The following is a 27,093-nucleotide window of genomic DNA, read 5'->3' on the forward strand; positions in this document are numbered from 1 at the left end:
AGTTTGTCCTTTTTCAGTGGCACACACGGAGCTATGTGTGGATGAGAGGGTGGGCAAAGTCTATGCTGACCGCCGTCAACAGTGAGTTAAGTCGAAAAAAACTCATGGAACAATTCATGGCAGTTTACAGGCTTAACAATTCAGAGCTGATCACAGCAGACCACTAACTTGATACAATATTTTTCCATGTGGACTCTCCAGGATTTAAATTCTGCCCTGTTGGAAACTACGTTTCAGAGCCCCTAACTCTGCATCATGTTCCTGAACCAGTCAAGTTTAATTAGAGCCACCAGGTCTACCAAAGGGCCCTTCCTCAGAACCGAGAGGTCAAGAAGACAGCAAGATGAGACCCCTTCCGCCTTCCTCTACCTGATCACCTTCCATTAAACAAACAGCGGCAGACAGGCCGACAGAATGAATTCTGTGATTCCTCCTTTGCTTTCTGGGGATGCTATAAATACTGTATCAGGTTCAGTGAGGGGAATAAACGAAGTTCTTGCCAACACAGGAATATAATCAGCAAAAAATGCATTTTGCATAAGAGCCCCTTTGAGTACAGAATTAAGACGAAGCTCGGGGCTTCATTATGTATTTAAATAGACCTGAATGGAGGATATTCAGTGATTTCAGATAATCAATGGCTTACATGAGTGGCAGGAAAAGGGAAGTTCATTTTAAATGAGAAATACTAGAGAATACATGCCAGATCTAGGAAACTAAAATTTCAGATAATTTGAGTTTACAGAAGCACACGCATAATTGTGAAGTAAGTTGAACTTCTTTTTCCCATCATAAAAAAACAAAAAGGCAAAGGAATAAAGTTACGTATTTTTTCTGAGGTGAGTTGGGAATGAAGTTCCTATGTGAATTCTTGAAAGTCTTTTTTTTCACTGGCTCTCGGTTTAATATATTTTAGAGTTTTATCTATACAGGGCTTAATTAAGCTATCACTTCTAATATCTGAAAAAAGAACTTAATGTGGGGTCCCTTCATTCACTGGAGAAAGTCATATAATTGGCACCCCTTTCAACCTCCCCTCTGCAGCCCCTCACCCACCCAAGGTGAATTCTTTGGAGAAGAGAGGCACCAGACTCCAGGAAGTCAGGCACAAAAGGAGGAGAAACTGTTTGCTACAAACAGGGGAATAAATGGGAGCCTGCTTGGTAAATGGCAATGGCAGATTCATCTCTGGCAAAGCTGAGCAGCCTCACAGAAAACGTCAACAAATATTATCCATCAGATTCCCTCAACAAAAGGGCCTTATTTATAGCTCACACTCTAAAAGCCCCCAGTATCCAGGAAGTTTTCTGGTATTTCACACTTAAATATGATCAGACATTCAAGGGTCACCAAGACCTTTGATGAAAGCCACTAGCATGGAAGGCAGAGACCAAAGCACACAGAAGAAAATGTATCAGAAGAAAAGAGAAACAATGCCTGAAACCATGAAAACTTCCAGAAAATCTGTAATATAATATCCTCATAGACACAGGAGAAGGTAAAGCTGTAAACAAACAAATGCACAGATTGTAATGAAAAGGGATCAGTGATGTAGGGAACAGGGAGGGAGGAAAAGGGAGAAAAAAAGAGGGAAATGAAGAAAGGAGAGATAAGAGGGAAGGGAGATGAGAGAGAGAGAGGGAGAGGGAGAGGGAGGGCAGGCTTTTACGAATTAAAATACATAATCAAAATCTTTAAAAAGGCAAATCACTATGAAGAATCAAAAAGCTAACGATAAGGAAATAATTCTAAAGCTTCAAAAGAGAAAATAGAGCACACAGAATAATCAGAAATGAGAATGGCATCAGAAAAATATGTGAACGAAGGGGAAAAATTTCCAAACCAAAATTCCAAATGATTCAAAGAGTATTCAAGCAAGAGACAGAATGAAAACATTGTCAGATATGAACCATTTTGAAGGACACTTCTAACAGGGTTTTGGGGTTTTGTTTGTTTGTTTTAATGAAAATGTGTAAGTTAATGAAGAAAAAAAGACCTGTAATCCAGGAATCTAAGGTGGTGAAGGGAAATCCCGGAGGGACTGTTATGTACAAGGCCTAGAGAACAATCATCAGATCGGAGCAGGAGGGTGATGGGCCAAGGCAGTCAGGCTCCAGAGGAAAAAAAATAGTACTGGTCAACTACCCAACAAATTGGATATTTAGAAAATATTGCTAAGTAACCAGAAAAATCAGCAAATTGAACGGGAAAAAGAAAATGAATCAGTCATTAACTACAGGGGAAAAAAAAGTTCAAGAAAGGAAATAAAATGACAGTGCCCTATTTGGCTCAGCAGCTAATACTATTTATATGGTCAGATAACATGGTGACAGCCTAACAGGGATTACTGATTTAACCCAAAATTTTCATATAATTATACAGGAAGAGGAAGAAAGGAGAATTTGTATATAATACAGCTAAATATTCATCTACCATAACAGAAAGTCAATAGTTCATGTCCAAGGCATATTAAGAAATAGTATACGCATCTTGGTGAGGAATGAGGGTTAATGCAAGCAAAAGCAAAACAAAACATCCAGTTCAAACAGCGGAGGATACTTGCTTCAGGGAAGTGAGGTTGGGAGCAGAGGGTAAAGAAGGGTGAGAAGAGAATGTCACTTTATTCTTTTAAGGTTCATTGAACTCCTTAAAACTGTGTTTCCATATTGACTAAATACAATTTGTAAAAATGTACAAAGGAAGATGAACACTGTAACATTATTTAGATGATACATAATAGTATACAAATTAAAATCTAGCTCAATCAGAAATAAATCTCCCCCTGCACTTTTAACATATGTGGGGAAACCTCTGAACACACTAACAGTAAGGCAGGACTGCAAATGATTACCACCCTATCTATTCATTATGTACCTTGACATCCATACTCTCCATCAATACTCTCCTAAAAGCTAGACAAATAGGGCCCCATACTTTGAAAAGCCCTTCTCTGGAGCCTGGAAAGGGCAGAGTCCAGAAAGGACCCCTATATACTTTGTCCCCTTCAGGGAACTCTCTGACCCTGTCTCCCACATGTGGCAGCAGTAAGATGCCCTAAGAAGCTCTTGGACATGAGTCTGTGGCTAGTGGGTCATTCCCACTAGCTCATCCGGTATTTCTTTCACTAGATTACATAAGATTGAGCCACCAGAAAGGTACTGACAAGCTCTGGGTTGGGTCAAATTCTTTTAACAGATTAAAAAAATTCTGCCCAGGGCTTCACACATTCTAGAGTTGGCCCTTCTTCACAACTAACCCATGCCAAAACCGAAGTTAAATATTTCTAAAGTGGCTGGCTAGAGGCAGGCATGTGATCTGTGGTGATGGAAAAACAGGACTTAGCTATAGACTAAGTCAACACTTAAACCAACAAAGAGAACAAAGACCAAACATTCAATTTGCCACACTTGCAGATAACATGAAGTTAAGAGGGCTATAAAAACCAAAGATCAAATCAGAATTCCAAGATGATTTCAATAAGTTCATTAGAAGGACAAAAACCGCACAGAAAATTTCAAAGAGATAAATTTCAGTTCTGCATTTGAAGTTTTTGAAATATCTTATTAAAATAAGATGAGGAAAGACCTTGTTGGGTAAGAGTTGATGCCAAGGGTTTGATACACCACAAGCTTGGTATGAGTCAACAGCTTATTGTGGTTTCTAATAAATTAAGGAATTGACACAGTATTGCGGAAGAAATGAGAGGAGCAGGAACCACCATGCAGGCTGCACAGGGTGGACCCCATAGAGGACTGGGTCTTGGGTTCCGAAACCCAGTTACCAGGAAGAACATCAAGAAGAGAACTCAATCATGGAGAGGATGGCTTGGCAACCTCAGGAAAGGATGCTGAAGCAGAAGACAGGGGAAAAGGCAAATGAGAGCTGTTTTCAAGCATGGTTTAAAAGGTCATGCAGACTTGCTTTTGACTCTGGGGGAGAATATGAAAACAGGGAAATGGCAGGATCATCAGAAAGAATGTATGATTTCAATATGATGAAGAACTTACTAGCACTTGCAGCTAGTTAACAAAGCAGATGGTTGAAGAGCTGGGAGCTTCCCAGGAGTGGAAGTGGTCATCCAGTGGGCAGGCCAATCAGTTGTCAGGGGCCTTGCAGAGATGGCACATGCCTTGAGCGGGAGGCTAGACTTTGCTCAAGTCCAAGTTGCTAAACTTTGCTCTAATGTCTCTTGTACCAAGCCCACTTGGCATTCCCTTGTGAAAGATGATTTACAAACTTTTCCCTAGCCTGGCTGCTCTCATCCAGGGCATGTGCCAGTGACTTTCGTCAAGTGTGAGTCTGATACACAGAACCAGACATGGCACTTCAACATAACTCTCCAGAGCCTAATAAAACTCAAAGCCTTAGCCTTCACAGGGAAGCCACACTCAACTTCAGAAAGATAATCATTTAAGAGAAGGACAGGGAACTAGATTCTTTTATAATTAAAGTGATAACTGTAATATTTAATGGGCATTTACTATCAAACTACTATCACATCCAAACTCCAATTCAACATAAATGGTGTAAACGCTATGCTCTTTCTAACTAGCTTGTTTTTAATAAACATGCTATACCCTCATACAAGTGACTTGCTAAATGATAAGAAACTTCCTATGGAAAGGCAATGACCCCTCAGAGAGAATATTTTCTATTTCTACACTTCTTTAGATATATAATTGCATGTGGTTTTCTACATAATCAGGTATCATTCTTAATCTGCCTGCTAACTATGTTCCCAAGGCATTTAATAAAGGAATTAAACTATTATTGGGTTATGTTACCACAAAAGTCACTGAGCTTTTTGATGGTAAGGGACGTCCTCCAGTAATGGATGAAGGAACACCCAAGAGGAAATTGTACTTCGTAGGTGATAGGCAGTGTTCCTGGCTTCCAGCTGGAGGGAAGAACTCTAATTAAAATAGTTGAATGCAGGAGCTATAGCTTCCCTCTGCAGACAGCACAGCACTTCCTCCATATAAGCTGCTCTAACATTCATGCCCATTCCCACCCCCATCCCGCACACAAAACCCCTTTTCTACTTGTGCTGGTAACATGAGTCTCCTTTCCATGAGCAAATCTGAGTAACAGCATCAGATCAGCAGCACACAGGCTCTGTAAACTGTGTGCACTGAATTGTGCCCTGGGGCTGGAATAACCTACAAATTATTTCCATAATCATGGCTGATCTCCTTGCTTTACCCTCACTCCTTAGACACACAGGTTTCTTTCAAATTTGACCCCTCGATAGTCATGTGGATTAAATAAGTAGATGGTAGAAAATGCCCTCATGGATCCCAAACAGCAGTAATTTCCTCTGAAAAGGTTCATTCTGTGCTCTATCCCACGTAAGTAGCATAAAAATTTCACCATTACAAGAGAACACAGAGGTTTTCATGAATAAGGTCCTATGTTGCCACAGAAGAATTTTATTCCACGTGACCTATTGGGTATGTAGATTCTACTAGTAATTTTACAACCAGGAAGCTCCTTCCAAGTGAAATTCACATCAGCAATGTGTAAGTAAAAAGAACATCCTGAAATCAGACTATCATTTAATTTGTGTAGTAAAGCAGGAATGGCCAAAATTGAGTTCCAATTTTGAGATATTCACACATACAGTGGCTTAATTCTAAGGATGAGAAAAGGTTCTTTTTACTATGATCAATGATTTTTGCCTATAGAAATAGTATGGGATAAATATTATATTGAGACAGTGAGAGGCCTTGGAGGAAGAGTAGCTTGGTCTGAATCCAGTCCCAATACTTAGTAACTATCATGTGATTGGCAAGCAATTATTAGACTTTGTAAGCCTCAGTGTCACCAAATGGGGTACACAGTCCCTATCAATTGATTAAAATATGGATACACAATCCAACTCACTGATTGCTTTAAGAATTAAATGTACCTTACATTGTAAAACACTTTCAATATGGTGACATAACATAAAGGTTCAGTAAAAGATAGCCGCTGATACCACAGTGTTATTACTGTTGTTATTGTTAGAGTTATTAGGCATTTCCTCATTTCCAAGTTATCCAATTAATAAAAAGTCATACCAGATAGAGAAAAATAATGATTTACAAATTTTTTAAAAATAGGATACACAAAACACTACCTATGAAGGAAGACTTGAGCAACAAAACCACATTAAAATTAAAAACTTTCAGTATAATAAAGGATATCTTTAGCCAAGTAAAAAGCAAGCTACAGAGTGGAAAAAGCTATTTGTAATGCATATAACCAACAATGAGATGATATTAAAAATATGTAGAGCACTGCCATGAATCATTAAGAGAAGAGAGACAACCCAGTGGAAAAACTGGCAGAAGATCGATGTAAGCACTTCAGAAAGATTATACTGAAATGGTCATCAAACCCATGAAAATGTGCTCAACACTTTACACTAATAGCTTAAGAAAGAAAAAAAATGGTCTGACAATACCAAGTATAGCCAAGGATGAGGAACAACTGGAATTATTCTAGGCCACCGATGGGAGGATAAATTATTTTAATTATTAAAATTAATTTTATTTTAATTTGGAAACTTGTTGGCAGTATCTAGTAAACCCAAATGTGTGCATATACCCAGGACACAGTGATGCCAGTCCTAGGTGTGTGCCAATAGAAATGTGGACACACATATCCTGAACACAGATACAAGAGTATTCATAGCAACACTGCTCATGCTCCCCCAAAACCATGATCAACCCAAATGTACCTAAGGAAACACTGCCATACATCCCAGGTGGCCTGGGGCTGTTGCAATTTATGCCTGTTTTCTTGGCATAATTGTTAATAGTGCTGCTATAACTCTCAAAAATTGTCTAGTCTCTAAAATGTCCTGGTGAATCCATCAGTGGCAATGGGAGAGTAAGGACTTCAAAAAGTTGCTCCTCTGTAAAAGCAGTAAGAACACTGGCAAAAATTGTCAGATTCAACTTCTTCAGAACTCTGGAAATTAATCTGGTCTCCCAACAATCTGAGGTGCACATGTTGGGGGATAATGGCTTAATCTCAGTAAGGATAGCAAGTCTGAAGCATTTCAGCTTGCCTTATTCCCAATATCATATGAAAACCAGCAGCCTAGCAACCACTAAAGGGGGCAGAATTTGTTAGAGTTTCTCCAAAACACCGTTCTCAGAGAATTGTCATGATCTGACCATTTGGCAATTTACAGGAAACCCCCATTCAGAGAGCTTGTTGCTATTTGACCTGACTCAGAACTCAATTACACAAATAGCCTTTACTCCTTGGAAAGCTTGTGGAAAACAATCTGTGTCAACTATTTAATATCACAGCTGCCTGATGTAGCAATGACTGGATGAGGGAGGCAGGGGAACTGACTAGAAACTTTGGGAAAAGCTGGGGAATAAAATACTTATAAGATACTCCTAGTCCTGGAAATCTAGAAGGTCACATACATATACAGAACTGTGCACGTGCCTAGAAATTCCAAAGAAGGCCCTACACTCACCGTCTCACTGACCTTGAGACTCTGTGCAAGCAGAGGTGCACCAAGGGTGCCTGAGTGTTGAAGGCAGACACACAAGGGTCCTCTGGAAAACCTGGAAGACTAATTGCATCCAGGGACTTAGGGAAATCTCACCAATCATTAGCTGACCACCAAACTAACTGAGCAGAGATTTCAACGGCCACACATGACAAAGAATAAAGATTTTACAGATTTCAGGAAAGTCACTGACAAGCAACAATAGTAATCAATACCACCAAACCATTGGGGTGAGGCTGGGAGTATCCGATTTCAAGAGCACCACATTATATTATTTAAAATGCAGTTTTCAACCAAACATGTATGAGATACATAAATAAACAAGAAAGTATGGCACACACCACAAGGAAAGAAGCAGTCAATAGAAACTTTCCCTGAGGAAGTCCAGATGGTAGACTGCTTAAACAAGACATTAAATCAACTATTTTAAATATTTTAGAAGAACTACAGGAAACATGTCAAAAAAAGTAAAGTATGAGAATGATATTTCACCACATACAGAGTATCAATAGAGAAATTTTAAAAAAATACAAATTCTGGAGTTGAAATGTAGAATTGAAGTGAAAAATTCACTAGAGGTGCTCAAGAGCAGATCTGAGCCAACAACAACAAAAAAAGAATCAGTGAACTTGAAGTAGGTCAACTAGGATTATCCAGTCTAAGAAACAGAACAAAAAAAGAATGAAGAGGAGCAGAGTCTCAGAGACCTGTGGGGCACCATCAAGCATACTGAAATAAACATAATGGGAGTCCCAGAAGGAGGAGAGAGAAATGGACAGGAAGATTATTTGAAGAAATAATAGCTGAAAACTTTCCAAATGTGATATAAACACACATACATCTATACGCCTAAGAACCTCAATGAATTCCAGGTACAATAAACTGAAAGAAATTAATACCTAGACATAATCATCATCAAATTGTTTAACGACAAAGAAAAAATCCACAAAGCAGCAAGAGAGAAGCAGCTAATCTACACAAGGGTCCACCTAAGATTAACAGCTGGTTTCACATCAGAATCCATGGAGGCCGGGTGGCAGTACCATGATATTTTCAAAGTACTGCAATAGGACTGTCCATCACGAATTCTATAGCCAGCAAAACTATCCTTCAAAAATGAAGGAGAGTTCTGGTGTGGTGTATCACAAGTGACCACACTCAAAGGATTCCCTATAAAAGCTAATGGTACCTCTGAAGTGATTAGCAGGTTAGCATTTTTTAATAAGTGAACAGTCAAACCTTAGAACTTTAGGTACAAAGCTATAATAAGATGAGGAAGAGGGACCAGGTACAGCTAGTCACTTCTGGGATGTCATTATTTAACTTAAGAGTAATACTGCAAGAGAATATATTATGATAAAAAATTTTGACAGCTCAAATCATGTCTAAATTAAGGAATTCATGATCCCTTTCTAAAGCTGTACACAAAAGGTATTGAGATTGCTCTGAAAAATCTTCCAACCCACAGCAAACAGAACAAGTTTCTCAAATTCAACTCACACCAAACCTTCACTTCAGAACCCTCTGGGTGAGTTCTCTTCATTTCTACATTCAATATACAGTTGACCCTTGAACAACACGGGTTTGAACTGAGTGGGTCCACATATGTGTGGATTCTTTTCAATGAATACAATACCGTAAATGTATTTCCTCTTCCTTAAGATTTTCTCAATAACATTTTCTTTTCAGTAGCTTACTGTATTGTACAAATACAGTATATGATAAACAGAACATACAAAATATGTGTTAATCAACTGTTTATGTTCTCAGTAAGGCTTCTGGTCAACCATAGTTAAGTTTTCAGGGGAGTAAAAAGTTATATGCAGATTTTTAACTGCACAGGGGTTGATGCCCCTAAAGCCCAGGTTGTTGAAGGGTCAACCACAGTTGATTTATCATTTAACCTTTTGTTTCTAGAATATACAAAAGATAAAACCCATCATGAAAAGGAAAACACAGTGGGGAATGTAGGCAAGAGAGGAAGATATGTGGTGCAGACGTCTGAAATGCCTGTAAAGGAAGTGCCCCACAGACCTGAAAGAGGAAGGCATCGCCTAGGGAGTTGCTGAGGCAGAAGACGAAGTCCTTCTTGGGGTGCTCAGGCACAGCCTGCACAATGCTGTTCTCCACCCAGACGGCGTGCTTGGGGATGCTGTTGTGGTCTATGCCGGACCGGCCATCACTCTCATAGAAAAAGAGTGTGCACCCTGGGAAACAAAACACAGGTCTGCATGAATATCCGGGGCTTGTGCAACACAGAGTCTGCAGTAGGAACTGCGGCTTGTCCTGCACAGGAAAGGGCTGGAAATGAAAGTAGATGAAACCTAGAGAGTAAGACAGTGGGGCTGTGCTTGCACTGAAGTCCTGCATGGGAACAGAGCAAGGCAGACACTTAACTCACAGTTGAGATTCTTAAATTTCAACCTACATGCGACTCTTTCATGCATACCCTCAAGTTCAAGAACCTTACTTTCTGTGTTAGAATGTTTCATGACAGGCATCCTCATAGGTATATGGGGGCCTTGTGGCTCCACTGGCCACTGGTGACTGGAAACACAATTTTACATGCCAGAACTGCATCTACTGCTGTGTGAGGGCTGGTCCCCAGTATGTCTCACATGATATGCAATCAGGAAACTCAATTTATTGGGTTTCTTGATTATGCCCTTGAAGAAAACAATTTATAATAGTGGCTTGAGGTGTTTGAGGATAAGGAAAGAAATGATAGATTTTTTTAAATCTCGGATCCTTTCTACAAAATGTTCTTCTAGAAATAAACTGTGTCCTTGTTCCTACTGAATAAAGAAATGGCACGGCACACCTATGAAGGCCTGGGGGAAGCCAGAGGCCTGGTCCACACTTAATTACACTGTGAAACTAGTAAGACAGAAGCAATAAAAACCTTCCCTAGATTTGTGGTAAGGTGGCTCCAGTAGCTACCCTCCATTGTCACCTAAACATGAGGCTTGCTTGAATGGTAATTACTAGCTGAACACTTACCCTCAACTCATTGAAACCAGTTTCAGGAGAAGCTTGGGCCCCACTTTGAGACTCTTTCTTAACTTCAGTATAAGCCACTCAGTCAATTTTCAACATCTTACAAGAAGCAAGGGCCACACTTCATGTGAATTGCAAAGCCCTGCAAGTACAATCTGTTCAGCTACAAGGACAGTTTCCATAAAGCAAATGGGCTTATATGTCATCTGTAATGTAGGATGATGGGATCTGTGCAGAAGTCGCAATAGTTCATAGGCCATTTTCCCTAGCCCGTAATATTTCACATTTGCATGTAACAGCTGCTGAATAAAAAGTCCCCAAACACAGCTGAATGCAGCATTCTGGTACAAAACACCCACTCATCTCACAGGTTTTCCCTTGGTGTAGTTTAACCAAAAGCTTTGCTTAAAATTCCTATTGTATGGCGCTCCTGAACTTTATGATTTCATGTGTTGTTCGTGTCTCCATAACTCAGGAGTTTCAATTATTCCTTTTACCCACTGAACTTATTCCTTTTTTGTAAAGGTAAAGCCCCATTTTTTCTTTGGTACTTACTATTAGAAAGATGTTAACTACATGAGTATTTTCAGCAGGATGTTTTGTGTTTTTCTTTTTTTTAGTTGTGGGTTAAAAAGTCACATTAAGATTTAATTACACTACCAATCAAGTAGGCTGCCCCAACCTTATTTTTCCCATAATCCCTTTATTTTGAAGATCTCAAGTTTTTTCAGAAACACATACATCGTACAGCAGAATCATTTGTACCTCCTGCTTCCACTTCTTAACTAGCATGGACTGAGAGATAAATACAAGAGGAAAATAAAAACAAAAGGAGAGCCTATATTCCTCCAAATCAGAGGTTCTTGAGGTGGGACAATTTTGCCCCAGATGGGGCATTTGTCAATGTGTGGAGACACTTTTGGCTGTCACAGATTAGAGGTGTAAGGTGGGGGGAAGATCCTACAAAACCCAGAAGAGCCCCCACAGCAACGTATTATCTGGAATAGGACAATAGTGCCCCTCTTGATAAACCTTGCTCCAAATAATCTTTAGGACTAATACTAGCAGATTCTTAACAGATAAAGAGCAATACAGCTTAACCCCAGGCTGAGAATGGAGAATGAAGGCTGTGGCTAATGAATATGGGGACATCCACAAATTCCAGCACGACACACATTGGACATCTCATGATCTTCTCAAATTGCTGTTTTTATAATTTTTCAACTTTAGTTTACAATCACCCATGACAGTAGGTGGTTAAAATCAGCTTTTATTCTAATTAGATATTTGCTTCAATTTTAAGACTAACATGAAGCAGCAAATCCAGGAACCACGTGTTCCCTGAAAACAGTCCATTTACCTTCATCTTCACTTGAACATAATGTGTACGCTCTTCAGTTGTCAACACAGACACTCCAGTGACTCTAATTCTAAATGAAATCTTAAAAAAAAAAAAAAGAATTATTCTATCTAAAGTGAAAGAATCTTTGGAGAAATCTCTGCCCCATAGTCCCCAGGTGCTCTGTTTCTTTATTTCTCAAATTCCAAGGGCTATTAAGAAAAAGTCAGCAGCAAGTCCTGCCTTTGAGTGGCAAGGATAAGACCCGAGTGTCAGTATATAATGGGGACCTGTCAGGATTAAGAAGTGAAGGACTCCGTGCCTCTGTGTTCTGGGCCTGGATCCTGACAGACCGTGTCACTCAGCTCTGGGTCACTGGGGAAGCGAAGGCTCCCTCCTTTAATGGGCTCATGCGCTGTGCTCCACCGACTGCACTCCAGCTTCCTGTGTCATTTAGTCTCTAAGGGAATGGCAGCAACAAAACAGCACCCTCTTCCATGTCCCAAGGGAAAAAATAGCCTAATTAGTGTTATTCTATGACACTAACACCACTATTCTTGAATTCAGTATAAAAATCACCTGGGAAACTTCACAAATTCAGTTCCTGTCAATCTCTTGGGCTGAAATATATCTCCTAAAATTCCTGTGTTGAAGTCCTACCCCAGTACCTTGGAATGCGTGGGCCCTAACTGAGTAAGGCCGCTGTCCTGATAAGAAGGGGGATTTGCACGGGTACAGAGGGGAAGCCCACGTGAAGATCCTGAAAGAAGACAGCCCACCTATAAGCCAAGGAGGCCTCAGAAAACACCAACCCTACTGACATCCTGACCTCACTTGCCCAAGCCCCTGAACTGTGAGAAATACATTTCTGTTGTTTAAGCCGCCCACTCTGTGGTACTTTGTTACACAGCCCTAGTACAGGGACGAATACAGGGCCTCACCTCCAATCTTTGAGGCTTGCTGGGCACGGATGCACTCCTCAGGTGACCGTGATGTAAAGGGGCTGCTGGTCAGGTTAACAGCTCAGCCCTCATTAATAAAATAAACACAGCAGGGAAGAGAGGCGGCCATGCCCAGGGAGGTAGGCACTGGGGGAAGGAGCCAGACATGGAAGACAGGAGGCCTTGCCTCTGCATCTCTTCCCACCCAACCCGCCACAGCAGAGTGGCCAACATGACCCAGGCCCCTCAGGCATGGCCCTGCAGTGACTCTAAATGATGCCAAGGCAGAGACAACAAGAGCAGTTCTTCAACATGCTCACGGAGGACCGATCTGTGTCTCACAAGCAGGACCACTCCATGAAATAAGTCTGTTTCGGTCTCCAGTGGAAAACAAAAATCAAAGTGTGTGTGCATGTATGTGTGTGAATTGACAGGACTGTCTCAAATATAACATTCTTATTTTGTATCAATGTTCAAAATTTAGTATATACTTGACATATACTCTGATATTTGATTTAGCATGAAAATTTTTAATTTAGTATCAATACTTCACATGGTTTTTCCACAGAAAAAACTATGATGGACAGAATTCTGCCATTTTTTTTTTTCAAATTTTGATAACAGTAAGGCAGACTTTCAGATGAGAAAAGATATGGGGAAGAGCCTGACCCTTCGCAGGGCCTTCCTGGCAGAGGAGCAGGGGAATGTAAGGACACAGCAAGGTTTTCAATTATGTAGAATGTGATTCTGAAAACTGGACATGAGAGGAAGATGGCATCCCACCTTAAAAATGAGGCAACATTAAGATGCACAGGCCACGTGGCCAAAGGAGAGGCTCCCATGTGCTAACCAACAAGAGAAGAGGGTCCTCCGTGGGACCGTTGGCTGCTCCCCAAGGGGACAAGCCTCCCTTCCTCCTACAGCAATCAGACGCCCAGTGCTCAGCAGGGCCCATGGCCACCCAGGAGGAAAGCAGCCCTTCCTGCCTCTCCTGCAGCTACGGATGACTCATGTTGGCCCTCGGATGCCAGCACAAGTGATGCAGGCTACTTCCAGGTGGTGCCCTCGGGGCAGACGGATACACCCGCCACTTCTGCATTCTCCCACTGGAATGTGGACCACGGGGTGAGCTCTCTTGACCATGGGCATTAAGATAAGGCTCTGAGAATTGTCTGAGCAAGAAGACAGAAGGAGCCCAGGTCCCTGGATGACTTCGTAGCGAAGAGTCACCACACAACTTTAGATGGTCTACCTCTGGCAAGTGGGAAGGAAATAAAGTTCCACTTGTTTCAGGCACTGTCACTGTCAAGCTCTATGACGTGAGCAAAACGTTTTGCCCAGTCAACATGCTCCCTTCCTGTTTCCCCAGAAATGAAATAACAGCAGGCACCACTATGTGGAGTCCACCAAAACCCTGTCATCCCTCAGGGGTTGGTCTATGCATCCTGTGCAGAGCTCTGGACTATTCTGTGCCTCTAGGATTGGATGTTCCCATGCCAACCACAGTGGGTGAAATCCAGTATCAAATGGTCTGGTGAATGCACCATACCTGCACCAGACTTCTTCCTGCTGTGCTTGCCCTTCATACTTTTTACCCCATCTAACCTGTCCTGCCACATACTAACCCTGCTTCAAATCTAGCTTGTGACAAAATCTAAGTGGGCTTCCAGTGCTCCTTTTTTTTAAGACACAGAGCTCACAAATGTGTTACAAATCCTATACCAAGACACATGCAGACATGCCCAAGAACATACAAACATACTTTTAAAATGTTATGTCAAGTGACAACAAACACCAACATACAAAAAGTATTCTAATTAGTGACACATTCTAAAATGTGTCTGTAAAACACTGACTTTCTCAGAAACATCATGGCTAACACCTTCTATTAAGCATTAGATTGAACCTATGAAATCAGCAATATTCTTTCATTTTCTTACCTAAGAAACTGTAAGTGCACAGGATTCAAGTTATGACTTTCCCTCCAAAACCATCACTTTGGGAGGCACTTTACTAACTTAAATGACCCCAAAAAAATTTTTTTGGAACACATCCCTTTGAACTGTCATCCGATCCAGTTGTATATATGAGAAAACTTAGACATGTGATGTTCCTCTAGCTTAACTGGGAAAGAGTCAAGAAAATAAAACAACAGTGGTGGAAGGCAGAAGTGGGCAGTTACTAGCCAAGGGACACAGAGCTTCAGTTCGGTAAGATGATTAAATTCTAGAGATCTGCTCTGTAACAGTGTGCCTATGATCACCGATACTGAAATGTCACCTGAAAATTTGTTAAGAGGGTAGATTGCATGTTAAACATCCTCCCCACAATAAAATAAACATTTTTAAAGTTAGCATAAAATAAAAATTCTATGCAGTTAAGAAACATCACTTGCACAGGTCACCACAGAGCTCAGGGTGTACAGGCACTGGGTGTCCCCTCGCCTACCTTTCAAGGACACCCAGTAGTGCTTCCATTTCCTACGGGTGGCTGACTCCACCTTCTTGTTCTTCTTGTGCACCAGGAAGTTCTTGACCGCCAGGGCACCGGCCTTGCGCACCGTGCCCTGCGCGGCTGTGAGCAGGATGTCCGACTGGCCCGGCGAGCTCAGGGTGCCGCTGCTCTGCTCGTCGCTGTGAGCGGAGCCAGCCTCCTCCAGGCTCTCGCTGTTGGTGCTCATCTCCAGCTCCCGTCGGAAATTCTCATACACTCCCTGGCGGGCCGCATCCCCGGTGGAACTGCTGCCACTGTCGCTGCCCACGAAGGCACAGCTGGCGGGGGGTGAGTAGCTGGAGTTGGTGGCATTGGATCGCCTGGACAGGAGGTCCGTGTCGGTGGTGGCCCCTTCGATCCCACTGTCTGCAAACTCACTGCCCTCACCTGTGTTAACATCCTTGGGAGCCGAAAGGGAGAAAACAGAAGACATGCATCACGCAGAGAAGTAACCCAGGAGCTCGGGGGGCAGCCAGGGGCTGTGCAGCTGCAGGAGACCCACAGGGTATGGCTGCTCCCAGCCTCTCCTGGACCAATTACTCCTCAACGCCCGGACCCACACAAACCCAACTTGCTTGCACAGCAGCCCAGGTAAACCATTAAGCCACCCCAGCATGAATGAGAACAATTTGGAATGTTCAAGACATTTTTAAAAATTAAAATTAAAATTAAAAAAAAAGAAAACAAGGAGCACTTCAAGGAGTTTATCATTTATCTAGCTTTGATGATTAACTAATTGGTAAATCAGCTGTTAAGTTTCTCCCACCACCATGCTGAGTGAGCTCACTGCCTCACCCTCAGCAGGTTGCCTGGATCTCCAGGAAATTCTGCAGGTTGATTAGTTAGCTGTTCCGAAGGTAGGGGGTAACAGTGGATAACAAGGTCTTTAGAGCTGATACCTTTTTTTTTTTTTAATAAAGGGCCTGGTTAAGAGTCTATTTTATAATGTGGTGAATAAAACAGTAATTCATGCACCACCTCACCCACTCACCCAGCAAGGACCCACATCCCAGGAGCAGGTAAGAGTCCTCATGCTCCAATGAGCCTCCCTTCTTGAAAACAAGCTAGCTCTCACTCCACATTGAACTAAGTCAGTCTGTGGGGCCCACAGCTACAAGGCAGGCTCTCCAATTACCTTGCCCTTTCAAAGCAGGGACGCTAGGAGCCCCAAATAGGCTACTCGGAGCCCCTGGGCCAAGTGACAACTTGGGGCAACTGCCAAGATGCTGGGGGTATCAATTCCCAGTTTAAAAACACTTGGAATTTCCAAAACACTGCCCCAGCTCTCAAGTTGAACATTTCCAGGACACAGACAGGTCTGTTCTTAAAGCAGAATCTTAATCGCTCTAAAATGCTACAGGTATTTCCATAAACAATAATTAAATAATGGTAGTGATCAAGCAGTATTAGATCAGACAGCTTAACAGTCTTAAGGATAAGAAATTAGTTTGGTTTTTCTCAAAGGAAGAGAATGGGAACATAGAAGAGAAGGCAAAGGAATACACAGTTTGTGGGTTTAAACACTTTTTAAGCCTTTAGCCTCATAAATAGCTAATTATGGTTTGAAAATGTAAAAACTAACAGGCTATTCTGAATTGCCACAAAAATAATGCTTTGTTCATAAATCTTTGCTGAGAGGCAATGGGGCAGGATGAGCAGAGCTGCAAACTAGTATTGTCCTGCATGAGGCCTGGGTGGGTGCTGGGCCCCTATCACTAAGCTTGTCACTTAGTCAATTCTGTTAGGGCCTCGAAGTTCACCTTCATAGTGAAAAGACTGTAAGTGAACAATTAAAAGATGGACATAAGCAGATGGGAACAATCAAGAGGCAACGCAGAAAGGCGAATACTGCATGATTCACTAAAATGCAGTATCTAAAAATGTCGAACACATTGAAACAGGGTAGAACAGTGGTCGCCAGCAGCTGCAGGGTAGGGAGGGAAATGGGGAAATGCTGGTCAAAGAGTACACCCTTTCAGTTATAAGAGGAGTAAGCTCTGGGCATCTAATGTACAGCATGGTGTCTATAGTTAATAATACTGTATTATATACTTAAAATTTGCTAGAGAATAGATCTTAAGTTTTCTCACCACAAAAAAAAAGGTAATTATGTGAGCTGATGGAATGTGTTAATTGACTCGACTGTGGTAATCACTTCACAATATTTATGTATATTAAATCATCACATTGTACACCTTCAGAAAAGAAGAAAAGAAAAGAAAGAAAAAAAAATAGAGATCAGTATGCAAAGAAAAAGAGTAACTTTACGGTGGAGAAACCTGGCAATACTACCCCAGCCAGGTGCTCAAGGCTAAGTGGGTGTGGAATACATGGGAACCCTCTCCACTATCTAAAACTGCCCCTTCCCTCCAGAAAACAGAAGCAGGAGGTAAGAGGGAAGACAGTAGCAGGAAGGAGTTAGAAAGCTTTTAAGGAGACCAACTACCTTTCCAGTGGAGTTTAGGCGCCTGGGATTTAGGGTCTAGGGGAGACAGAGAAGCTACAGATGCAGCTCAGAGGCAGACCCCTGAACATGCTGATCCCTTCACCTTGCTATGAACTATCCTGCCTATTAATGCCAATGATGGTTAAGAAGGACCCAGATCCAGTGGGTAAAAATCCTCTATACAAACAGGAGAACACTGTCGTCAACTCACATTTCTCCCTGGCAGCAACACTTACCATGTGTTTCCCTTTTGATATAAGATAGTAAGCAAATCTGACCATCACTGATTATTCAAGATAAACATGAGCATTGGGAAATGAGGAGTTTGTGAATTTCCCAGACTACTGGATTAATTTACATGTGTCTTAGTTTCTCCAGAAGAAGTGACAGAATCAGCTGGATAAACTCTCCTCTAACATGCAAATAGATGAGATAATTCTCTGTAAGACCAGAAAAGATAAGCTACACAGGTAACCTCTTAGTCTGTAAGAGAAAGACTTCAGAACACAGATAAGAATCAACTCCAGGCATCTTGTAACTCCCAAGGCTCTGGAACAGAAAGGGTCCTTGCAAAGCCATCCCTGTGATCAACGGATGAGGACGCTGAGGGCTCAGAAAGTCATAGTCCTGGCTGGTGGCAGATTGAGGTCAGAACCCATGCTCCCAACTACCCTTTCCACAATTACATAGCAGCCCATCACTCAGGTTCAGGCAGTATCCGACCAGATTCTGTCTAGTCAACTCCATGCCTTCCCTTTGTTTGCCAACAATATCCCTTGTAGGTTTTCCCAGCAAAACCTGAGAGACTGTTCGTCTATTTGCCCTCACTTGCCAGGCAAAGAGCTCAAACCAGAAAACGGAGAAAGGGAAAGGAGATGACAACAGAGGATGAGGGAAACAGAGGCAGAGACCAGACAGGCCAAACTCTCAAGAGCACGTCTCTTAACAGTCCACTACATTCCCAGAGACCATTCACCCCTTTATGGGATGCCCTGAGGTCTCTACTGAAGGCCTTGATCGACTCACCTCTCTGTCAGACCTGAACATCTGCTCATGCCAACTGACATGGTAACCTTGCCGTGGCCTAGGCTCTGTGTGTTCAACTCTGGGATGGCCACTAAACTGAGCAAAGAAGTGGTTACTCCAGACTAAGAGCTTGCTGCCCCTTGCTGAGCTTGTGGACTTTAGAAGCCCACAATCCGGTGTAACCTCGAGGGAAGGCTGCCGATCACTATCACGCTGACTCCACCTTGTCTCCACAAGTGGTCAGGCAGGTTCAGTGGTACACACGCCCCACTGACACGTGATCCAGCCTGTTAGGAAACTGATGCTGGCTGCCCAGCCCCAGCCCCTCTCTGGTCATAAAGTTTGGGATGTCCTGAACAGAGCCAGGCTCTAGATCATGGGAAATGATGGCTACCTAGCCAGGAGCACTACTCGCCTGCATGGTCAAGGAGGGTACCACGTCCCACACAGCAGCCACCTCCAACGTCAGGGTGGGAAAGAACCACCCACAGTAGAACTGTCCTATCCAGATGCTTCAGCTCCACATGAGAAATACACACTGCTAGGTCTCAGCATCGCCAGTACAAACCACAGCTAGATACTCTGACGTAGAGGCTCTAGGTTCACGCTCTGAAAGACACTAGCCATCCCTCTGAGGCTGCATCCCAAATACCCAGTGGGCTCAGCTGCCAGGATGAATACCACTGTGATGTGGTTTCCAACAGCTCAGAAGAAAGGCAGCACAGCACCACTGTGATGCAAATACACCTAGTGGTCATCTTTCCAAAGGGTTTGATTTCCATCTTTCCAAAGGGTACTGCCCTGCACACCTCAGTCTCGAGGACACTTCACACTGAAAAAATTGATTCTTCCCACACCTGTAAGCCCCTGAGAACTCCCCTCCCCCGACTCTTCCCAGCAGCAAGGAATCCAGAAGACCATCCCCAGCAAAGAGTCCCACAGAAGCCTCGACAGTCTCTGTAGCAAATGCAACGCATGTTCCTGCCTAATGACGTTGGACAGCTAAGCATCTGCTTGGTCCTAGGATACTGAACCAAGAATTTTAATCCAAAAGTCAGAAGAGATCCAGGGAAATGTAAGACCCTACCCACCCAGAGAGATAACTCCCAACATGGGGCATGATTTGGTGACAGATTTCCTGAAAAGAGCTCAAAATAAACTCTCCATGTTAGAAACACTCCATTGAAGAGGCTTCTGATTATAAACCACAGTCATGAAGTATAGAGGCTTTTATTAAATCCTGCTCTCCCTGAATAAATCCTCCTGGGCCAGATTTTTAGAGCACTCACCAGTTTCCCTTCCCTTGGCAGTTTCCCAGCATGAATGTATCCACTTCCCTATTGGATGCACCACTGGCCAGCGGTAGCCCCAGCCAACAGCTGCTAGGCAAGAGTTTCCTTAGTCATTGTAAGTGGGCAAAAAATGCTTGAGTGAGCTCCGGTACTAAAACGGAGGAGGCCAGCAGCAAATTCAAAGCTTGTTTGCATGGCCTTGAAACCTGGAGGGTCACACATGAATGTGAGCAAATGACATTCTGTGGCAGGCTCAAGTTGTTTCCACCAGGGATGTATAAATACTCTGAGGGACAGGCTTTCTGTGTGAATGATGGGTGAACACAATTTTGAAAAGAAATCAGCCTCAGAGTTCAAGAGTCCTGGACAATTCAGGGACCAGTCGGATCAAAGGACCACTTGTAGTTACAAGCCCACTGCCATCTGAAACTGTTTATTGATCACTTTAATTTCCCTGATGAATCCAGCTTTGCTTTAATATACCTGTATACGAGAAGCTGAATATAGTGGAACAGAGAGTTCACTGAATTTCAGTGGGATGAGGAAAACAGTGGGGTGAGGACATTTCAACCTGCAGAAGCCTTAAATTAGGATGATTTCTGCCTTGTTAAATTCTAAAATATTCCCCTTCTGGTTTACCATCATCTTGTTATTCCCAAAATGTAAGTACCTCACCCTGCCCCTGCCAAACACACACATGTGAACACTCTCTTTGGATCCCATTCTCTGTGGATCCCATTGTTCCCTCCTTAGTATATTTTCCCTTGGTGATCTCAGTACAGCAAATATCAATTCGAGACAAGTTACTGTGAACCATCATGTGCCTCAGTCTCCTCATCTGTATAATGGGGAGAGCAACCATTTCTACTTTTGAAGACACTTTGTAAGATGCTGTGAGACTGAGTTAACCAACCAGAAGTTTCTAGAACTATGTGCATGCAGCACATAGTACAGGCTCACAAGTGTTAACTACAAGTGCTGTCATTTCCGTCTTCAGCCTTACTTACATCTCACCCCAAGAGGAGGCACCGCCTGATCTCACATACCAGCTTCCTGCGCTAACTGGAAGGTGTTACTGATGAGCTTGGAAAAAACATCTCATGGGAAAAACAGGCAGGTAGACCAAGGCTGGTGCAAGCCTTTGAAATTTCTTTATATAATTTTCACAGTCACAAAACACCATAATAAACTAAAAAAATGGTGATGTTTTCTACACTGTAAATTAATAACTACTGGGCCCTGTTACTAATAATTGCCATGCCTATTTGTTAGAAATATTGTCTTGTTGGTTTTCCATCACTGAAAGGCCTGTACCCAAATATCCAGTGCCTTTTTGAATTTTTAATTCTTAAATGTGCAAACTTGACCACCTGGGCCTCCCACTGATGCACTTCTAGAAACTGCTTCCCACTGTCTCCCTCTTCTTTCTTTCCCAAAGCAAAATCCCCATGCTTCTTAACGTTTCCAACACCGTTCCCTTCTTCTATAATGATTTCCGGCAGGGGTGACTCATAGTTTCTCTCAGTTACAACCACAGGAACCGAATTTCTTACTGTTGCTAAAAAGGGACTCAGAAGTAAGTTGGCAAATGCTTGAAATATTGCTTCAGGTAACTCTAGATTGGAGAGTGCTTTATGTCTAAGTTAATGAATCATCTTCTCTCTTTTCATCTAGTTTCCTATGCAGGTGCCTCCAACCTTGTAGGCACCCTTCCCCGTCTCATTACCTCATGATGCAGCACATTCCCAGGCCCTTGCTTTCCTTTTCTGACACATTCCCACTTCAGCAACATGCCCTCTCTTCTGACTGGCTTCCTGCCATCAATCCTTCCTGTACACCATTACTGGTAAGCCTCCAGGAACAACATGGAGGGCTCTTCAGACCGCCATTCAAAGCCGTCCACATGTCCAACCTTAGCACTAGAGGTTTGGATGTGCCCACCAATCAGGGAAATTGAAGAACTCATTTCAGCACACACTCCCAAGCTTTTTTGCTTCCAGAAATATTTATTCTTCAAGGCTCAGCTCTCAGCCCTCCTTCCTGCTGCTGGAAGGCTTCTCATTTCCTCCTCCACCAGCCATGCCGGCTACTCTACAACCACACTGGGCTCCAGCCATGCAGGCCAGCCTCCTTGCTCTTGAACACGCAGGGCACACCCCTGCCTTACCATTCAATGGTCAACTCCCCTCCTTCAAGTCCCTACCCAAATCTGCCCTTTCAGGGGGCCTGGCCATGACCACGTCATCTGAAATTGCCACCTGCATCCCCCCCACGACTTGATCTTCCTTGCCTTGCTCTATCTTTTGGCCATAGCATGTCATGTACTTATATGCAAACTATTTTTGCATACACCCCACTATTTCTCCCCAGTAACTCTCTGCACTAAGGGGTATTTTCTCATTGACACACCCCAAGTACCAAGAATAGTGCCCGGTATGTGGTAGGCACTTAAAAACACTACTGAATGAATTAAGAAAAACAGTTTCTCATGGAATTACATTTTAGTTTGATTTAAAGGTTGAGTCATTTCCAGGTTCAGCTCATAGTCAACTGAAGTTGAGGTGACAAATTAGTCCTCAACTGTCAGGCTTAACTTTGCAAGCTTCAAGCAAACCGGTTTTATTATGTCCTTTATGGATACACACAGAGTTCATTTCAATTTCTTTCTTTACCTTTTTTTAAAGTAGAGAAATACGTATGAGCTGGTTTTAGATACTCTCCCCACGGGTCGGCCAAAGCAAGCCAGGCCCTAATGACAAAGTGAGAAACCACTGGATGTTCCCTCAGTTCTTGCCTGGGCTCTGTGGAGACCCTCTCAGGCCTTCACAGCAGGCTATGACTCCAGCCTTCCCCCCCACCAGCTATGCTAGGAAACCAAGGTTACACACTGTGCAACACAATTGGCATCAAGGGACAAAGACTTTCTCTGCCTTGTGTACTAAACTAAGAATGTGATTTTTCAAAGGCCTGAACTTCCCCAACCTTTATGAGCATAAAGGAGCAGCTCTCCAAGGGTGGACCAGGGGTCCTTAGATAATCTCAGGGGGTCCCTAAGGCCCTCTTTTCCAACTACCTGGGCAAGGCCAGGTTTTCCTCCCATCGCCAAACAAAACAATATCACAAGAGGGTGAATGTGGAAGCCCAGATGGGACTTTCCTGTCCCCGGGAAAGCCAGAAATTGTAGAGATTTGCAAAAATATAAAAGAATACCTCTCTTCTCACTTACTTTTTTAGTTTTAGAAAATAAACCTTTGTAAGTAAAAAGCTTTTTACCTGACTATGTAAAGGATTTGTTGCTGTTTTTAAGTGAATTAACAAGTATTGTTACAGTTATGTTTCAATGTCTAAAGTGACAGAATATTTAGATAGAGCCCACGTCACCAGAAGCCCTCTGGAGCCTGCAATACTTTTTAAGACTGTAAGAGGGTCTGAGGTCAGAGAACTGTGGACATAAGCCATCTCTCAAATACCTACTTACCCTTCCACTCCCCAAAAGATCTTCCTGATGAAAACGGATGGGCTCATTTTCAAAATAAATATCTCACTGCTTAACTTGGATGCCAGAAAAAAGGAAGATCAGGAGGAAAAGCAAAAACAAAGCATCGGACAGGAGACAAGAGAAGAAAGGAAGGGACTTTTTTTTAATGAATGCTATATGAAAATATTTTGTTTCATGAAGAATTCACTGGAGGCTCTTATCCAGAAGCTTCTAGATGGATTTTGTGGGACCCACTGAGCCCCTGAAAGTATATGCAGAAGGGTGGTCCATGTGTTTACCTAAGAAAAAGTTCCAAATTGTTCATCCTATCCTCAAAGGAGTCTGTGAAAGAAGGTTAAGAATGTCTTAGATGTTGATGTCAGTTTTCAGCTTGGGAAACATGCTTATTCCCGACCCATTTAAGCAAAAACAAAACAAAATCTTAAACATCAACACAATTTTTCTCAAAGCTCAAGATCATCTTCTGTTAACTCTGTGCCCTTTATCTTGCTGAAATTACCCCAACTCTATTACTTGCTCTTTCCAAGCAAGACAGCACCCAGGGCTGGCTCCCGCTCAAGCTGTCTTGGTTCTCTTGGGAGCCCTGCTGTCTGGGGCTACAGTAGTGAGCAGCTACTGTGTTCGTTCCAGCCAACCGCCCTCCCGTGCTTCTGTACCACACTGAGGGTTTTGGTCTTAAAATCTGAGAACACATGAGTTGAAACCTGCTTGGACAGGGGAACCTAAGGGGGTGGAAGACACTCCTGAAGAATGGGCCCTAGTCTGTGGGTCAGAAGACCTGGATTTTAATTCAACTGCGAGACCTTGTTACCTCATCTCACTAGAGCCACTTGCTCCTCTGAAAAGCAATGGGGTTGCACAGAGATGATCCATGAGTTGGAACTTGAAATCAGGCTGAAATAAATTCCTGTGAGTGGCCCACAAGGGCTGGCAGCTCTGTGGAGAGCTCTGCCCTACCTCATCTCCACTCAGTACTGCAGTGTGTGAAGAATTTCTGGCAATGCTGAGGTGGTCAGAAACTGGGCAAATACACAAACTGAATCAACAGTATCGCATCTCTGCAGGGGGCTCAGAGAAGGGGCCCCCTTGCTGCTCTCCCAAGGCTGTGGCTGCTTGAGACACTGTCAGGACAGCCACTCACATTCTTTCATCTCCTGAGTGGATGACCGAACCTCACAAGATATGCACAATGGCTCCAAGGCAAAGCTTCCCTTTCAAACACAGGACCTGGCTAAAAGACACTCCATTAAGATGGCCCTCTCCTCTGTCCAGCTCAGCTGCTGAAAGTCTGGAAGAATATTAAGCCAAACGTTGCCATCGCTACTAATAACCATTATTTAGTGAGCTTCTATTATGCACAAAGCACTCTGCCGGAGTTTTATGTCCATTCCCCTGAGGAACTCACATTAGCCTCATTAAAGATGGCCTGAGAACCATCAAGGTTACATAAGCACCTCAAACTTGCAAGCTCAGATCTGCTGGGCCTCAGATCCTCTCGTTTGCATGACACCAGGCTCCCCCAACTCTGTCTGTTAACCTTGGGCATACCAAGAGAGCAAAGGCCAGGTCAAAAGACCAACGAGGTATCATTTCAGTGAAGCGGCAATCTACTCTGTATTTCTACAGAAGTCAATCCCAGTACTCTGCTTTAACTAGCTCAGGTTAACACTCCCAACAAATGAACACCAGACTGACTCACAACACAAACTTTTATGCATGGTGCGCACACACACTCAAATACATTGAATTAAACAAATAATCCCTCAGCACTTGGTGTGTGGCAGGCATGTAAGTGTTGCTTTTTAAAATCTAAAATGTGAGCACCAATGCCTCCATGCTTGACACGTCCAGCTACTGAATTCATTCAAAAAGAGGAAGAATGGTCAAAAACTCTTTTTTAATCATTTTCAAATCAAACAAAGTTGTTCACATTGTTTCAGATAAAATGTATTTCCTCCCAGGCTCAGAGGCCAAGCTCTTGGGTCAAATGTCTGCCAGAAACTTTTGCTGGGGTTTCTGGGGAGTAACACTGCTGGCAGGACAGTTACAGACTCAACTACATCACCAGGGCAGATGAGGAGACACAAACAGCTATGATCCAAGCTCGCTGAAGAAATCCCCTGGGTCAGAAACTTTTACCAACAGAAAAAAAACAGAAGAATTCTTTTCAGGGAAACTTCCACACCCACTGCCTCTTAAAATACACTGTTTGGAACATAGTGGGTTCTCAAGAAATCGTGTTGGACGAGCACACCAAACTTAGACTAGGAAGCGTGGGTGGGTGGATGGATAGTGTTGTGCCTAATTCTGGGGTTTGTTTCAATTCATTAAAGATTCTCACTCAACATATAAAGTCAATATGAAAATAATACTAACGTTCGTTTTATAGACTCTGCAAAAGGCGTCCATGCATGGTATCCCATTCGGCTCTCCTAACAGCCCTCTCGGAAGCTGATGTCACTTCACCCTGGCGGGAGAGGGAACCCACAGTGCGCACAAGATGAAGGGACCCGCCCAAGGTCATGGGTCAGGAAGGAGCAAGTCAGGATGTAAATGTACCTCTTAGCATTCGTAGTCTGTTGCACTTTGCATTATATGAAGCTGCCTAAGCTGAGACTTTATGAGACACCACACTTAGATGATCTCACTTCCATATTAACAATTTTAGAAGGTGACAAGCCAAAGAAAGGAAATTTCATCTAAAAATTACATGCAAGAGCTCTGTAGTGGCTCTGAAGGAGAGAACTGCTCTGCCCCTCTCCTGCGTGGGGTCAGCCAGACTCAAACGCTCCCACCACAACCAGTGGGGCAGTGGGTGAAGGAGAGTCCCAGCTGTCCCCAGTGCTGGACACATGGAGATATGGAGCCCAAAGACAGCCAGGCGCCACTCTTACAGAGACTACGTGCTACCTAAGCATCGTTGCAGGGGAGAGGGACAGTGGCAGGTGATGCTCCTTTATCAGCAGCCTGTCTCAATACACCCATCTCTCAATTCCAAAGGCCAGCAGACCATCTCTTGGAATCAGTCCTGATGATGTCTTCAAAACAGAGTCTTCGACGCTGATGGACAGTGACTGTAAAGGAGTATATAGGGGGGACCTGGTATAGGGGAGAGCCTAGTAAACAAAGTATTCGTCATGTAAGTGTAGATTAATGATAAAAAAAAGCAGTTCCTGTGTGGTGACCTCCAATGAGTTCTACACAATGATATAAAGGGCATATAAAAGTGTAGGCAAAGGGTCTGTTTGTGTTTATACAGAGGATCAAAGCCTAATTTGGCTACCCCGAAAATGAACTAAGATACGATATGAAAAAGAACTTCCAACATCAGCACTCTTGGGAAGACTCATGACAGAAGATGATCAGCAAAAAAAAAAAAAAAAAAAAAAAACCCCAACAAAGATCCATGCACTGCTACAGCTGTAGATGCACTCATCCTACCAGCTCCTGGACTTGCCATGGGAATGAGGAAGGAGATATCTAAGCTGGCCTGTGCATACAGTAAAACAACAAATTGGACTGGATCTATACTGTTGGAACTCAACCA

At 42.9% G+C, this 27,093-nt stretch overlaps 1 protein-coding gene across 3 annotated transcripts in view; it reads right to left on the minus strand.

Annotated features, from left to right (window-relative positions):
• Positions 1-27,093, minus strand: part of TIAM1 (TIAM Rac1 associated GEF 1) — a 130,003-nt gene that overhangs the window by 89,799 nt on the left and 13,111 nt on the right. For all 3 annotated transcript variants that reach the window (XM_057503988.1, XM_057503987.1, XM_057503985.1), the window contains exons 3-4: positions 15,239-15,683; positions 9,548-9,720 (exon numbers count right to left, since the gene is read on the minus strand). In XM_057503988.1, the coding sequence (XP_057359971.1) occupies positions 9,548-9,720; positions 15,239-15,683 (618 nt within the window). The remainder of the gene's footprint in view (positions 1-9,547; positions 9,721-15,238; positions 15,684-27,093) is intronic.

Source organism: Manis pentadactyla, chromosome 1 (assembly GCF_030020395.1).
Source record: "Manis pentadactyla isolate mManPen7 chromosome 1, mManPen7.hap1, whole genome shotgun sequence".
In the NCBI taxonomy this organism is placed as follows: Eukaryota; Metazoa; Chordata; class Mammalia; order Pholidota; family Manidae; genus Manis; species Manis pentadactyla.